The sequence below is a fragment of the Dendropsophus ebraccatus genome, chromosome 6 (genome assembly GCF_027789765.1).
Source record: "Dendropsophus ebraccatus isolate aDenEbr1 chromosome 6, aDenEbr1.pat, whole genome shotgun sequence".
In the NCBI taxonomy this organism is placed as follows: Eukaryota; Metazoa; Chordata; class Amphibia; order Anura; family Hylidae; genus Dendropsophus; species Dendropsophus ebraccatus.
In genome coordinates this window covers 27599394-27614671 of record NC_091459.1, presented here as the reverse complement: position 1 = coordinate 27614671, position 15278 = coordinate 27599394, and the positions used below count along the sequence as shown (strand labels likewise).

At 42.5% G+C, this 15278-nt stretch overlaps 1 protein-coding gene across 2 annotated transcripts in view; it reads left to right on the top strand.

Moving 5' to 3' along the window:
- Window positions 1-15278, top strand: part of RNGTT (RNA guanylyltransferase and 5'-phosphatase) — a 267991-nt gene that overhangs the window by 250002 nt on the left and 2711 nt on the right. For both annotated transcript variants that reach the window (XM_069973561.1, XM_069973562.1), the window contains exon 15: window positions 9368-9491. In XM_069973561.1, the coding sequence (XP_069829662.1) occupies window positions 9368-9491 (124 nt within the window). The remainder of the gene's footprint in view (window positions 1-9367; window positions 9492-15278) is intronic.

Below are 15278 nucleotides of genomic sequence, written 5' to 3'. Positions count from 1 at the left end.
CCTCCCCCCCCCCCCGCCCCCCCATAGATAGGGCTACACATAGATTTTCTACGGCCGGTATTTGATTCTCAAAAGAAAGTCCGCTGTTTGGCATGTTTCAACGGTCGTCATTGCAATAACGGTTGTTGGAACATTATTCTAGTTCAAAGTCGCAGCAGCGAGGTTCATAAATAATCTTAGAAGCATAACAAGCCAAGACTAGAAGGATTTACAATGTAAAATTGTGTTTACACTAAGCAGTATTTATTAGGTGACATGAGTGCTATTGAGTGCTGGAAAAGCCAAAATACAGTTTGATCCTAGGCAATCATTGCGATAAAGGGGGTCACAAGTCAAAGGTAAAAAGTATAGACCATTTTGATAGGAAGTGATCTAAGGTTTAAGCACAGCAATACATCAGTGATCCTGTCTGACATTGCTCACTTCTAGAGATGAGCGAACCGGGTTCGAGTTGATCCGAACCCGATCGTTCGGCATTTGATTAGCTGGGGCTGCTGAACTTGGATAAAGCTTTAAGGTTGTCTGGAAAACATGGATACAGCCAATGACTATATCCATGTTTTCCACATAGCCTTAGGGCTTTATCCAAGTTCAGCAGCCACCGCTAATCAAATGCCGAACGTTCGGGTTCGGATGGACTCGAGCATGCTCCAGGTTCGCGCATCTCTACTCACTACCCGTTTGAAATATTGATCTAATGAGTGTACTTTGACAAAAACGTGGTATAATAAAACTGTGGTTAATATTGAAATGAGCTCTCCTAGCCCTCTGCCACAGTCAGTTTTTGTTTTTTAAATAGCTCCATTGGTTCTATCGTATTAATTATTGCATTGTCCAGTAATCAAGTTCACGTTCTGTCGAACTTACTGCAAGTTCGCTCATCTCTAACGGTAGTAAATGAGAGTCTGGTGGAGTGTATAGAGATACAAATTAGCATATGTCCCCTGATGGCTAACACCTACCCACAAAGTGACCTATTGAGTAGCTGTTGAGTGAAATATTGAGTGAGCTTTTGTCTCTCGCACTGATTTGGTGTAGATTTTCTAAAGGCCGGACAGTCGGAGAAATGAACCACAGCCAGCCAGTCATTATATGTGGGTAGTTAAAGGGGTATTTCGCTGAAACATAACATTTGCACAAGCCAAAAGGACAGAAATATGTAGAAGAAGGCACTTCCGTGGCAGTGGTGCTCGAGGTGAGAAAAATGTTCAGATATTAGAAAGAGCCCGGGACTCACCAAGTAAATTATGCTTCTTTATTGTAGTGTAGCAAACGTGGTACAAGGACGCGTTTCGGCCAAGCATGGCCTTCATCAGCTTGGGTACATCCCCAAGCTGATGAAGGCCATGCTTGGCCGATACACGTCCTTGTACCAATAAAGAAGCATAATTTACTTGGCGAGTGCTGGGATCTTTCTAATAAAAGGAAAGAAATAGCTGCACACCACAGGCAGCAACATTGTTAATTTTGTATTAAAATGATATCCATTTTTTTTAATTGTTGATTTTTTTCGTTAATGGAGCAACTTTCTAAATAGTCTTTATTAAAAAAAAAAATCATGTCGCTATCTTTCATTTAGAAGGAGATGTACACCAAAAAAAGCCCCCCACACCAGCTTAGACAGTAAAAAAAAAAAAGAAAGAGAGCGTACATAAATAATAGGCAATCTGTGTCGGTAAACCATATAGGCTGTGTACAAGTAAAGAGAGAAAATAGAGCTCACCCGGTTTTTTACTGCCCCTTTGTATAGTGAGCATATGCAGTTGATTTTCAAAACACTCCAGACATTACTTTTAAGATGAAAACACCTCAAAAGAAACTTGCGGCACTCACAATCGTTGATTAAAAAGGCATATCTTTATTTTCTTTACAAGGTGTCATTACGTAGAGATTGGGTGACTGCTGTTTCATACAGAATCACTTACTTTCGAGCTATACAGCTATAGTTACAAATGCTTTTTTTGACCAATTTCTGTATGGCAAGTGCACAAATACTTGTTTCTGGATGACTTGATGTGTGTGTGATGGAAGAGCAGTCATGCTGGTTCAGTAAATGAGTCTGTAATAGTGCTCTGAATAGTTCCATCTTTCACACCTGCAGGTAGTATCCACAAATGCTGCTTCTAGTTTGCACAGGAGGAGATGGCATCTGCAGGAACCATTAGCAGTTGCACATGGTAGAGGGTCAGTTGTTGCTAAACTACAGTTCCCATCATGCCTGGACAGCCAAGGCCAAAGCTTAAGCTGTCCGGACATGATGGGAGTTGTACTTTTGCAATAGCTGGCAGGCAGCTTTTAGAGCCTAAACCGCTTGTACCATCAGCTTTTAATCCAAGATCTGTCCTGGGGTCCGTTCGGCAGGTGATGCAGTTAGTGTCCTAAAAAACTACTTCTAAACTTGCAGCCCCGTGCCCAACAGGCGTAGCCTAGATTGTGTATGCATTAGGCTGGCACAACCTCTTTGTCCCTCCTCCTCCCACTCCTCATCATTAGGCAGATGGGTGCTCCAGGCAGATTGTCTCCTATTCCCCACCTGTCAGCCCGGCACATGGGCTGGATCGTTAAAGAGGATGTACCATCAGGTACATCCTCTTTAATCTGACCCAGGGATAGATCAGCGCCATCACAGGGAAGCCGGTGGCGCGGTCCGTTTTTTTGAACCGCGGCCCAGTTCCCGTGTACGGCGCCGTTCTATCCACGGGCCGGAGCTGAAGCACAGGAGGCGGGCCGTGCCGCCCCCAGTGGGCGGAATCCCCCGCCCCTGTATGACGCAGCTCCATTGATTCTTATGAAGCCGCGTCCCGGGAACCGGGCCGCAGTTCAAAATAAGGACCGCGGCACCGGCTTCCTCGTGACGGCGCCGATCTATCTCTGAGTCAGATTAAAGAGCATGTACCTGATGGTACATCCTCTTTAAGGAACCTGTGCAGTCTTCAGACAGGAGAAAATGTTTCAGTGGCATTCCTAATGATGAAGAGGGTGGGGAGGAGGGACGGAGGGGTGGTGCAAAGTTAGGGCACAGATATACTTAGCCCGCCCGTTGGACACGTGGCTGCAAGTTTAAAAGTTGTTTTTTAGGACAATAACTGAATCACCTGCCAAACAGACCCCAGGACAGATCTTGAATTAAAAGCAGCTATCCAAAGGTAAAAGTGGTTTGGGAGAGGGCAGATTGTGGGTACAGAGTCGCTTTAAAGTTATTATCCAGGATAAGAAAAAGCACAACTACTTCCTTGCAAAAACAGCACCATCCCTGTCACCCTGTGTGGTATTACAATTCAGCTCTTTTTATTCATTGAACTTAGCAGCAGTAGTACCACACCCAAACTGAGCACAAGAGTGGTGCTGTTTCTGGCCATGTTTTTCTAAGTCTGGACAACCCCTTTAAAAGTTCATGTATTGAATTGCATGATTGTTTTTTCATACTAGGACACATTTTTCCATACACATGTAGTGTAATAAAATCTTTTCTGCAAGTATCTTAAAAACCACAAAGGCTCAGCGGTTTATAACTTTCTTGCAAACAAAGGATGGCTGATAGGACTATTTTTAAGTATTCTTTTTTGTTTAATAAAGTTTTTTTTTATTATAGGATATAAGCTAGTTTTTAACCCATTAATTCTCTGCACCGTACATGTATGTCACATGAGGGGTGAAGCAGTGTAACACAAGTTCAGGAGAAGGATAAAAGTGCAAAAAAGATATTTGGCTGCGTCTTTCAAGGGGTTGCCTGATGTTTGCAAGGTTTTTCTATATATCTGTCATATAAAAAAAATATGTATATATATATATATATATATGCTTAAGTCTCCACGCTCCGCCAGTGTCCTGCTGGTGGTGTCTTCAGTGTCCCCCGCTGACTGCTGATGCTTCATTTCCAAGATAAACTCGTCTTAGGAATGACAGTCCACTCAACCAATCACACGCTACAGTATGCAGGTCTCAGTCAGTGATTGGCTGAGCGGGCTATCATTTCCAAGTCATGTCTGTCTCAGTAGTGAAGCATTTGCAGTCAGAGGAGGACACTGCCAGCAGGACACTTGGGGGAGGGGGTGCGGACAGGTAAGTATACTGTGCTTATTATTTTCTAAATGAAAAATTTGGTAACGCTGGTTAACGTTAGGGTGTGTGTCTATGAATTACTGATTGTAATACACTTGATGCACTTCCTGAACTAGCATCTTGATGTTTAAGTACATCACTGTGATATATTTGGATTGTCTAAAATTCTGGTGTACATTTTACATGTACCGTACACGATAATGAATGTGTGGATTCACAGTTTGCATGTACTGCATAAAGAGAAATTATCAAATTGATATGAAAATCGTGGCCCCGGTACTAAGCTTACAGGGCTGCAGGCAATTCAGATTCCCAATGATTATGCTGCAAATTTGCCTGCAAATGCAAAATGATGATTCCCTTACTTTGGACAACAATAATAGAAATTTGTATTCTGTTTATGCAGATCCCTAAAACCTTCATTTTAATCAAATCGGAATATGCAGCTTGCAGGACAACAAATGATTGGACTGGTTAACCCTAGTTTTAGGCCTGTCGATACAGTGGCTACCAGCAATGGAAGAAGCCATTTCTTCCTCCATAGGCTTGACACCAAAATACCTGCCAATGTTAGAGCGGGAGAGAGATTTTAAAGATTTTATAGTTAATTGAGAAATAAAATGCCTCACTGAGCCAGAATTTGATCCTGTTTTAATTCTCAGTGCTGGCCGAAGACAAAGAGAAGCCTAGGGAGAACAGTATAAAAGAAGGTAAATAATGTCATGAAGAAATATGATATTTGCATTCTACAAGTGGATAAATTGCTGTAATATTTAATGTCCACCACGTGTTCATGCAAGTGCGTACTTTCTTTCTAAATTAAGCTAAGACTTTACAAAGAAGGTGAATCTTTACAAAACTTCATTAAACACCTGCATAAAAGTCAATATAGTTTTATTAGACACTTTAAAATACATCAATGGACATTGATAAAATATCAGGTAATACATATATAGCCTTAATGATAATGCACAGTGCTTAGTAAACCCGCAGTAATGAATGGTAATGCATCACCAGCTGCCAAATAACCTCAAGTACAAAGTGACCTAACACCATAGAAAATGTATACTATTATCATTGCTCTATTCATATAACGCTGCAGTTCTCAATTCATGTAAGGTACAAAATCCTAAACACATACCATGTCTTGATTATTCACTATTAGTATATTGCACCTTACTCCTGTTATTCCAACAGCCTGTACCCTAAAGTGCATTTTGCAGCTCTGCTTCCTCAGGGGGGCATCGTCTGCTAACACCATGAGAGCCTTTAGATATGCAAAGTATAGTGATAGCGTTATACTGCTTCCAGAACATTGGCGTATAGGGGGAGAGATACTGTGTAAAGGGTCTCTGGGAGGGGATATATACCGGGAAAGACCAGATGGCATGATCTTTTTTGGGGAAAAGCAAATAAGGTCTGTGTTTGGCAAAGAGGAGGCATGAATTGCATTGGGCTTTTTGTGTTCTTGGTCTGGGTAAAGTAGGTGATAGGTGGAGGAGGGGCAAAGGGGGTCTAAGAAAAACCATTCATACATAAAGTAGCTTCAGGATCTTCCTGTCCTCCCTCCCACAGAGAAGAGGAAGCACTTTCTTTTTATACAGAATGAAGCACTCATCTGTGTCATACACATATAGCTTATAGTAGTGTAACAGGTGTCCATATTAAGCAATGACTGCTTTTCCCTTTAGGGTTTGTTCACACAAATTGGAGTTTATTTGCAGAAACTCAATAAAGGATGCCTAAATGACAAGTGATTAATTACTGCAATTAAATACAGGAATTACTGCAATTAAGTGTTGCAGTAACGCACTGAAAATGCATGTGTGAACGCAGCCTTAGTAGTCGACCAGCGACCAATGCATTTTAAACTTGTTGAAAGACAACAATCAGCCGACAAGCAGACGATTACTCGCCTCTCGACTGTTCATTGTCTTTATTAAACGGGTGATATCTGCCTGATTTTGCAGAAAATCACTCAGTGTAATGAGGCAATTTCACTAACTTCTCTATCAAAGGCTTTCACCCAATTGGTGATCCCCGCCATCAAGATGGCGGGGAAAGGGATATTTTTTGTGTTCTGGAATCTGGATGGTTGAAAGAGAATGAATGGAAAGAATGTAGTATGGTGGTGTTATTAGTTAAAGTATGGATGGAATTGAAAAGGGTTCTTGGAATAGAGGGGTTGTTAGATTTTGCGCCTTTGTGGGATAATGCTAAGCTTGGGTTGCTAAAAGATCTTAATGAGGCGGGAATTCTAAGTTTGAAGGATGTGTGGGATATGCAAGGAATTAAAAGTTGGGAGAAGTTAAAGACAGAGTTTAAGGTGAGTCAGAATGGTTGGTTTGGTTATGTCAGATTAAGGCATGCCCTTGGGGTAATGACGTTGGCGGGGAGGCTCAAGATTTATGGGAAAAATGTTATGGTGGATAAAATTAGAAATGAGCCTTGTTTAAAAAAAGGTATATCCAGGATGTATAAAAGTCTGGTGGATGTTAATCTGGGTATGGGGAAAAGTAAACAAAAATGGGAGACAGAAGTTGGAGATATAGGGGAGGTTCAATGGTCTACGATATGTGGTAATCTGAGGAGAGTTTCGCCTGTGGGAAATCACAGGGTAATACAGTTTAATTTCTATACACAGTTTGTATTATACACCATTTTTTTTGGCTAAGATTAAGAGGAGGAATGAGAATAGCTGCCCCAGATGTGGTGTAGGGCAAGCAGGATTTGTTCATATGATATGGGGGTGTGTGGAGTTGGCCAATTTCTGGGAACAAGTATTTATTAGAACCTCGGATAAGGTAGGGGTGGAGCTACAACAGTCAATAGGGTTGGGGGTTCTGGGGGATACCACTAATATCAAGGTAAAAGAGAGAAATAAAGGGAAAATTATTAGGTATTTATTTTATGCTAGGTTACTTGTTTCCAGAAGATGGTTTTCTCCTAAGGGACCGGTTATAGAAGAGTGGGAGAGTTGTGTTATGAAATTCGAAAGACTCAGAGGGAAAGGTAGTAAAAGATGATGGGTGGTAATGGTGGTTGGTTTATGGTTTTATTGTATTTATATTTGTTTGCTCTCCTCTGAAAGTCCTCCTGGGGGGCTGGGTGGGGGGACGGATTAATGGTTGTATTATGGGATATTGTAGTTTGATTTGTATTGTTGTTTTGTAAACTAAAAATAAAATTTTTTTAATTAAAAAATAAATAAATAAATTGGTGATCCCCATAGCACCACCTTCATCCAACACTTTTGTGACATAGACAAATCAATGAGATTAGCCTGAGAAGATCTGCCCTCAGTTCAGACATTCTGGTTTAATTCCATCAAGTTGTTGATTTTTAGGTGGTCAATTGTCTTTTTATTTAGAAGTGTTTTCATCATTGTTACTACTACAGATGTCAAGCAAACTGGACTGTAGTTACTAGCCTCTTGTGTGCTACTACTCTTGTGGAAAATATTGACCATTAACCATTTATCAGGTACATCGCCTGTTAGGAAGGATTGGTTATTCAGATCACTCAAGAGGCAAAAATCACTTATGGGAATTCTTTAAAGGGGAAATAGCCCCCTCTTGCACAGGAGATGCCGAGGAGGAAGGTATGTCTCTTACCTTCCTCCTCAGCGCCGTTCTGGTGCATTTAATAGTTCGCCTTAGGACCCATTAGGAGCACTGCCTGCCCCCATAGCGCCAATCTGCCCCCGGACAGCCCTATTTAATTATAATCAATTGAACCGGCCACATCGGCACTATGGGGGTGGGCAGTGCTCCCAACAGGTGCCTCAGTGCTCCTTACGGTCTCACCAGATCTTGGAGCAAACTTTTAACTGCACCGGAACAGTTTTAAGGAAGGAGGTAAGAGACATGCCTTCCTCCTTCCTCCTGTGCATTAGGGGGCTATCAGCAGGTTACATTAGTCTAACCTGTTGATCGTTCCCCTTTAAGAACTATGGATTGGATGCCATCTGGACCCATCTTTTTATTCAGCTTTAAATGGGCATCTTACCCTATGGAATCAGCCTCTGAACACTAGAGCTGAACCTACAACTGGAGGCAGGAGAGGGCAAAGAGTGTCATAAGTGAACATGCTCCTTCATCAGGAGCTGGTAAGGACAGTGAGTCGGGTACATCTATCCGGCTCTGATGATGGGCGTACACTGAGCACTGTCTGCGGTGCCTAAAACGGGGACATACCACCTCTGGTCCACCCTTATACCCAGTTTTTTTTATATGTTTGTCTTTGGTGTAAGGAGAAGCATAATTGACTAATAAGGATGAGTGAGTTTATAGTAGTAGTAAAGTGCTTCACAAGGCTCAGTGGTCGGCTTGCCAGCCAGCTGTCTTTGAACTCTGTGCCGCTTCGATCCAGCTGCCCAAAAAAGCTGCATCCAGTCCTGGGAAACTTCTCTAAGTTTCCCAGGACTGAATCCGACTTTTCCAGGCACCCAAAGAGATGCGGCATGGACTTCAAAGGCAACCGGCTGACAAGTTGATCACCAAGCCTTCATTTCACTACTACTGTAAGTTCACACCTCCCTATTGACTACACATAGTCTACAATTTTGGACTACAGTGGTGTGATGTGCATGTGCTAAGGACTATGCTCAACTAATTTGTAACATGAAGATTTATAGGGGTCAATGCATAGGCATTTTCTATATCAGGGTAGTCATACTCAGGCCCTAGAGCTGTTGCAAAACTGCAGTGCCCATCATGCCTGGACAGCCAAAGCTTTAGCTGTGACTGTCCAGGCATGATGGGAATTGTAGTTTTGTAACAGCGGGAGGGCCTGAGTTTGACACCTGTGTTCGACATTTTCTTTCTCCAGACCAAAATTGCCCTTTTTTTTTTTTTTTAAATATATACTAATGCCTGCTATTGAAGTATATTTAGCTGGTTAATAATACTGATTAAATGCTATGGTCAGATGCAACAACTGCACAGTCTTTCTATTTATAGACCACTATACAGAGAAACAGTGTTCCACCTTTTATCATGTTTAGCCAACCATAGACTGATGTAAACCAGTTAAGTGTAAGCGGAATATGTAAAATATAATCTGTAGCCTTTCTCTAGATCCCAAATCGTATCCATTTAAAGTAATGGCCATAATGTGTGCAGTCATAGACTTGTTTATTTCTGAGCTGTTACATGCCATACGTTCAGGGCTTCAGACTGGCGTTCCCCTGCCTCTCTACTTCTCCTATCTTTGCCTTTGACAACTTAAGAGGCTGCAGAGCAGATAGTGCTATAATGGTGAATTTCCATTTGAGAGTAAATTCTTTCTCATTGTTTATGAACAGGTGACAAGAGACCTAAAACAATATGACAATAAAATCATAGAGTGCAAGTTTGAGAACAATTGCTGGGTCTTCATGCGGCAAAGAGTTGATAAAAGCTTTCCTAACTCCTATGACACAGCTTTAGGTGAGTACAATTTCTGTACGAGAAACAATAACTTTACCCTATAGAGCTGACATTTCATATCATCTAATGTGTATACTGCTTCCAGTTTTCATTTTTAGATGTTACATGCATTTTTAAGAATATGGACCTTTAAATATATTTTTTCTATTATTGCATTGTACAGGTCTTTATTAAAATTCTTGCTTTGTTTTTCTGCAATGTGCATGGTGTCACATATACTACAGGCTGCTCTGTCCTGTGATACCTGTCTTACTGACAGATTCATCTGCAGACCCTGCCTCTCCTCTCCCAAGCAATTAAAGCAGATTTATAACCACGTCAAATTTGACCTTTTATTGATCATAAATCAGTTTAGAAGGTCATTCAGGAGCAGAGAAGGGGGCTACAGAAGAAACCGACGCATTCTACTGTGGCTGGTTTTATTTTTTTAACACCAAATTATGAACTTCATTGTAATTGAGTGTTATTCATAAATGATATTTATTTGCATAGTGGCAACAGATTCCACGACGCTTTATTAGCACCCCTGACCCCTTTCTACCTATTAGGCCCCATTCACACTATGGAATCGGCGCCAAGATTCCGTGCGGAAACCCCCAGCGCAGACTTCTGCCTTAAATGTGTTTAAATGGGAGGGCTTTGAAGGGATTGAAGGCAGGATTCGGTGCCAAGTCTGCACAGGGTGTTTCCACACGGAATCTCTGCGCTGATTCCTTAGTGTGTACGAGGCCTTACCATGCAAAGAGAGAAACCTGTCAATCATTGGCTGGTGGACGGAACCAGTGGAAGCTCATGAATAACCAGACTCTTCTCTGAGCTAGCCACATGGCGCAAATATATCAGCTCTATATAGGCTCTCCTGAACTGCTATAACTTACAGCATGAATACCAGACTGCTGAGGACAGCATGTGTGTCGCTATATATTTCGCTTCCCTCAGCATAGGAAAATTACAGGTTCCTCTTTAATATATAAATAATATACATACCTCCCAAGTGTCCCTCTTTTGGAGGGACAGTCCCTATTTTTGACCCATGTCCCTCTTTGCCCCTTACATGTCCCTCTTTTTACCTAGGAATTAGATTTGCATTAATAAACTTTTTATGTTGCTCTAGAAAGTGTCTGTCTTCTTACTGTATAATAGACCAAACCTGTATATTATTCCATCATGTGATGCAAGTTGGGTCCTAAAAGTTAGTTATATTTGGATGAATCATGTGACATTATGGCCCTTTTCACACATCATTTCACTCATGCAGTTCACATGGCCCCATACACACATCTGTAGGTGTTACAGATTCAGTTTGGAGACATGATCCGGGCCACACAAAAAAAAAATTTAAATTAAGCCATTGTGTCACAGTCACTGTTGTGTCCGTGTCACCTACATGACAGTGGGTCCCTTCAAATGCAGACAGTTACTGAAATACATTCGTAATTCTGCCCATGGTTGCGGGTCTGTAATTACAAACAGTGTTACTGCTGCAGATTTGTAGATATCAATGTAACTAAATGCATCAATCTGCAGCAGATCCTGTATGTATCATTACGTTATTGAATTAAAAAGTATAGAAATGTCTGTAAAATTTTCCTAGACTGCACCACAAGTGTCCCTCTTTGTCCATTCAAAAAGTTGGTAGGTATGAATATAATATTTTGCTTATTTTGTAGCAGGTTTTAAAATCAGGTTTTCTGTCTCCACCACGTCGGGATGCCATCAGAGTGTCCAATACATACCAGAGTGTAACTATAGACTTTAATAGACCAAATACAGTCTTTTCTGTTTCAGTGAGGGACAGCGAAGCATTGTAGTGTATGCTTTCCTGTCCCTCAGATAGTCACATATAGTCTGTATTTGGTCTGTTAAAGGGGTAGTGCGGCGCTCAGAAATTATTCACAGAATAACAGATTACAAAGTTATACAACTTTGTAATGTATGTTATGTCTGTGAATCGCCCCGTTCCCCGTGTCCCCCCACCCCCACCCGTGTACCCGGAAGTGTGGTGCATTATACATTACCTGATCTGTGTCAAGGGCCGTCCGCCATCTTGTGCCAAACGTCATCTTCAGACGGACGGCCAAGTCGCTGCCGCCCGTCCCCCCTCCACCGCGTCACAACTGTGCTCAGCGCGATTGGCTGAGCACAGTTATGCTCAGCCAATCGCGGCTGAGCATCGGATGACGCTGCAGAGGGCGTCCGGCATTCGGGACAGTCGGAGTCACAGGTGGGGAAGGGGGCCATTCACAGATATAACATACATTACAAAGTTGTATAACTTTGTAATGTGTGTTAGTCTGTGAATAATTCTTTACCGCCGCACTACCCCTTTTAAAATATTACTGTCATTTGTACTAACTTTTCACATTTTTTTATTTTTTTGTATTGAAGAATTTAGAAGCAAGTTTGCCGCTGACCTATATATTTGGATTTACTTAGGCAAGAGATATTGTGAAGAGCTTTAGGATTTTATTTACAGGAAAAGGCAACATTTCAACAATATGGGTCTTTTTCAACTATGTAATAGGGTGTAATAGAGAAAGCTTATATGTACAGCAGACCGGCACTACCTCCTACAATCAATGGAAGTTCAGGGCTTAGACATGCGGCAAAGAAACAACAATGGGGTGCTCATCCATCAGAAGTGCAGCAAAGGCAACAGTAACAATATTCTATGAAGAAGAGGATATGGAGGCACTCACCGTATAAAATTCTTCTTTATTAGTAACCGTTCATAAAACCAATGAACAGAGTATATAACAGTCGGCGGGGACGCCGTTCAGCAGCTGATAGTGTGACAGCTGTTTCCCGCGCGCATGCGCGATTCTTCAGACACTGAAGAATCTGAAGAATCGCACATGTGCACGGGAAACAGCTGTCACACTATTAGCTGCTGAACGGCGTCCTCGCCGACTGCTACACACTCTGTTCATTGGTTTTATAACCGGTTACTAATAAAGAAGAATTTTATACGGTGAGTGCCTCTATATCCTCTTCTTCATAGAATCTTATATGTACAGTGCATCACACCAAATCCAGTGGGGGGGAGGGGGGATGACATCACCCATCAGTGTAAAAGCCTGGCTGGACTGGTCCAGGGATTGAAGACTTAGATGGGTAGAATTCAGTGGCCTAATGATTTATGTACAATATCTACAGCAGTAAACGTTAATAAAAGTCAAAACAGAGCAAAACACTTGAGTGAATATGTACAACACATGCTCAAGGGATAACCAGGAAAGATAAAGTATAGTCATTAATCAAGGAGTACATATTATGTCAGTATATATGGAAAGAGCTGTAATAGAAATCAAGATCAGTTAGTTACCATATCTTGTATGCAGCCATAGGGGAGGAGGAGACATCCACATAGTTCATGCTGAGACAAGACACCATTCAAGGCTCTCTCGTGGAGCACAGTGGTAGGGATGATGTTGCTGTGTGTGTGACACAAACCAATTGGCCAGATGGGGGCGGACTCAAGCCTGTGCTGTTGTCTTGGTTCAGAGTAAAAAACAGCATCATACTGGTCAGTGGTTCACTGACAGCGTGATGTTGTAAACAGAGTGTCAGTCATAACCATAAAGAAAAGGAGGAAACAAAGCCAAGTAGCTGGGATGGGGACCGGAGTCTGGGAACAGTAACCAGGAGTCGCCATGTGTACATCCACTTATGTCCAGTATGAGAACACCAGGCACATCCGGGCAAGGGAGTGCAGTTGCTGGGGGTGGCAAGGAGATGGGGTGGGGGGGGAGGGAGGAGGACCTGACACTGCAGGTCTACTCATGAGGTGTACATTGCCTTTTCCTGTACCTAATGTAAATGAAAGCTTGTAATGATTTACTCTACAACAGAGGTGTCAAACTCAAATACACAGTGGGCCAAAATTAAAAAAAATTAGACAAAGTCACGGCCAACCATAATAATTATTGAAGCACGAATTTGGCGGTCCTGGCACTGTCAGAGTAGCGTGCGGTGTTCCTGGCACTGTCAGTGGTGTGATTCTCCCAGCGCTGTGTACTATTATAAATGACATGATAAATTGCTATGATATGATTAAACCCCAACCCATGTAATAGCTAACCCCCCCAATATTGCCCTATGTTGTAGCCAACCCAACCAAAATTTCCCCACATATTAGCTAGCCCTCCCAATAGTGCCTTAATAGTAGCCAGCCCCCAAGTGTCTCATATAGTAGCCAGCCCTCCAAAATAGTCTCCTATAGTAGCCAGCCCTCCCCAATAGTATCATATAGTAGCCAGCCCTCCCCCATAGTCTCTTATATAGTAGCCAGCCCTCCCCCATAGTCTCTTATATAGTAGCCAGCCCTCCCCCATAGTCTCTTATATAGTAGCCAGCCCTCCTTCATAGTCTCTTATATAGTAGCCAGCCCTCCCCCATAGTCTCTTATATAGTAGCCAGCCCTCCCCCATAGTCTCTTATATAGTAGCCAGCCCTCCCCCATAGTCTCTTATATGGTAGCCAGCCCTCCTACATAGTCTCTTATATGGTAGCCAGCCCTCCCCCATAGTCTCTTATATGGTAGCCAGCCCTCCCACGTAGTCTCTTATATGGTAGCCAGCCCTCCCACATAGTCTCATATAGTAGCCAGCCCTCCCCCACAGTCTCTTATATAGTAGCCATGGCGGGCCAGATATTCAAACTCTGAATTTCCTGGCGGGCCAAAAATAATGGCACCACGGGCCAGATTTGGCCCGCAGGCCAGAGTTTGACATGACTGCTCTACAGGATGCTGTTGGACATTTCTCGTTGCCATGTCATCCAGGGCTGTGGAGTCTGTAAGCCGCAGCTCCGACTCCTGAATTTTATCAGGACCGACTCTGACTCCCGACTCCTGCTCCATCATAAATGGCCGGTCAGACACCAGGGGAGTTATTTATCACACTGGCTCAGCAGCTTCTCCCTAATGTCCTACATGATCCTGGTGCGACTTCTGAGTGAATAAAGGAATACTGTATATAAAGCAGCCTCTCCTGTGTGTGCAGTCGATGCAGCCAGTCTCCAGCCTCCATGTCCTGAACAACTCACAACTAGACTAGATGGAGCAGGTGGCCTTTTCCTGCTGACAATCTTCAATGTTTCTAACTAAATATTCACCATACACAAAGAAACACTGTTTACAATGCCAGATACCTGTGATATAGAGGGGTCACACATAGTGATATAGAGGGTCACTGTGGGGGCACGCAATAGCACACACACACACAGCCTGCTGCAGCCATAGTGCTCGTGCACACACACACACACACACACACACAGCCTGCTGCAGCCATAGCACACACACACAGCCTCCTGCAGCCATAGCACGCACACAAGACAGCCTGCTGCAGCCCAAAAAAAACACTTAAAAAAAAACACACAATCTTCTCCCAGAGAGAAAACACCACATTGAGAACAGAGGTTACTGCTACACTATTTATGGCTTCTCCTTCTCCCCCTCTATATTACACAGGATATCTTCATTTTACACTGCTGCTCATATTCAGTCATCCAGCATCCAGGAAGAGAACAGCACAGATCTCCCCCCACACAATGGACTCTTCCAGCTCAGAAACAAACTGCCAAATAGTGACCGACAACTTTTTCTTGACCCCCCTTATGTAATAGGGCCAGTGATCTATTAGAATGTTGCTCATAAAATATATTCATGAGCCACACTTATAAAATTCATATCAAAACTCAATTTAACTTTTTAAAGTTTTTTTTTTTTAAAGCTGGAGTCTGAGTTGGTACATTTTTTCCGACTCCAGCCAAAACTAGCTCCCACTC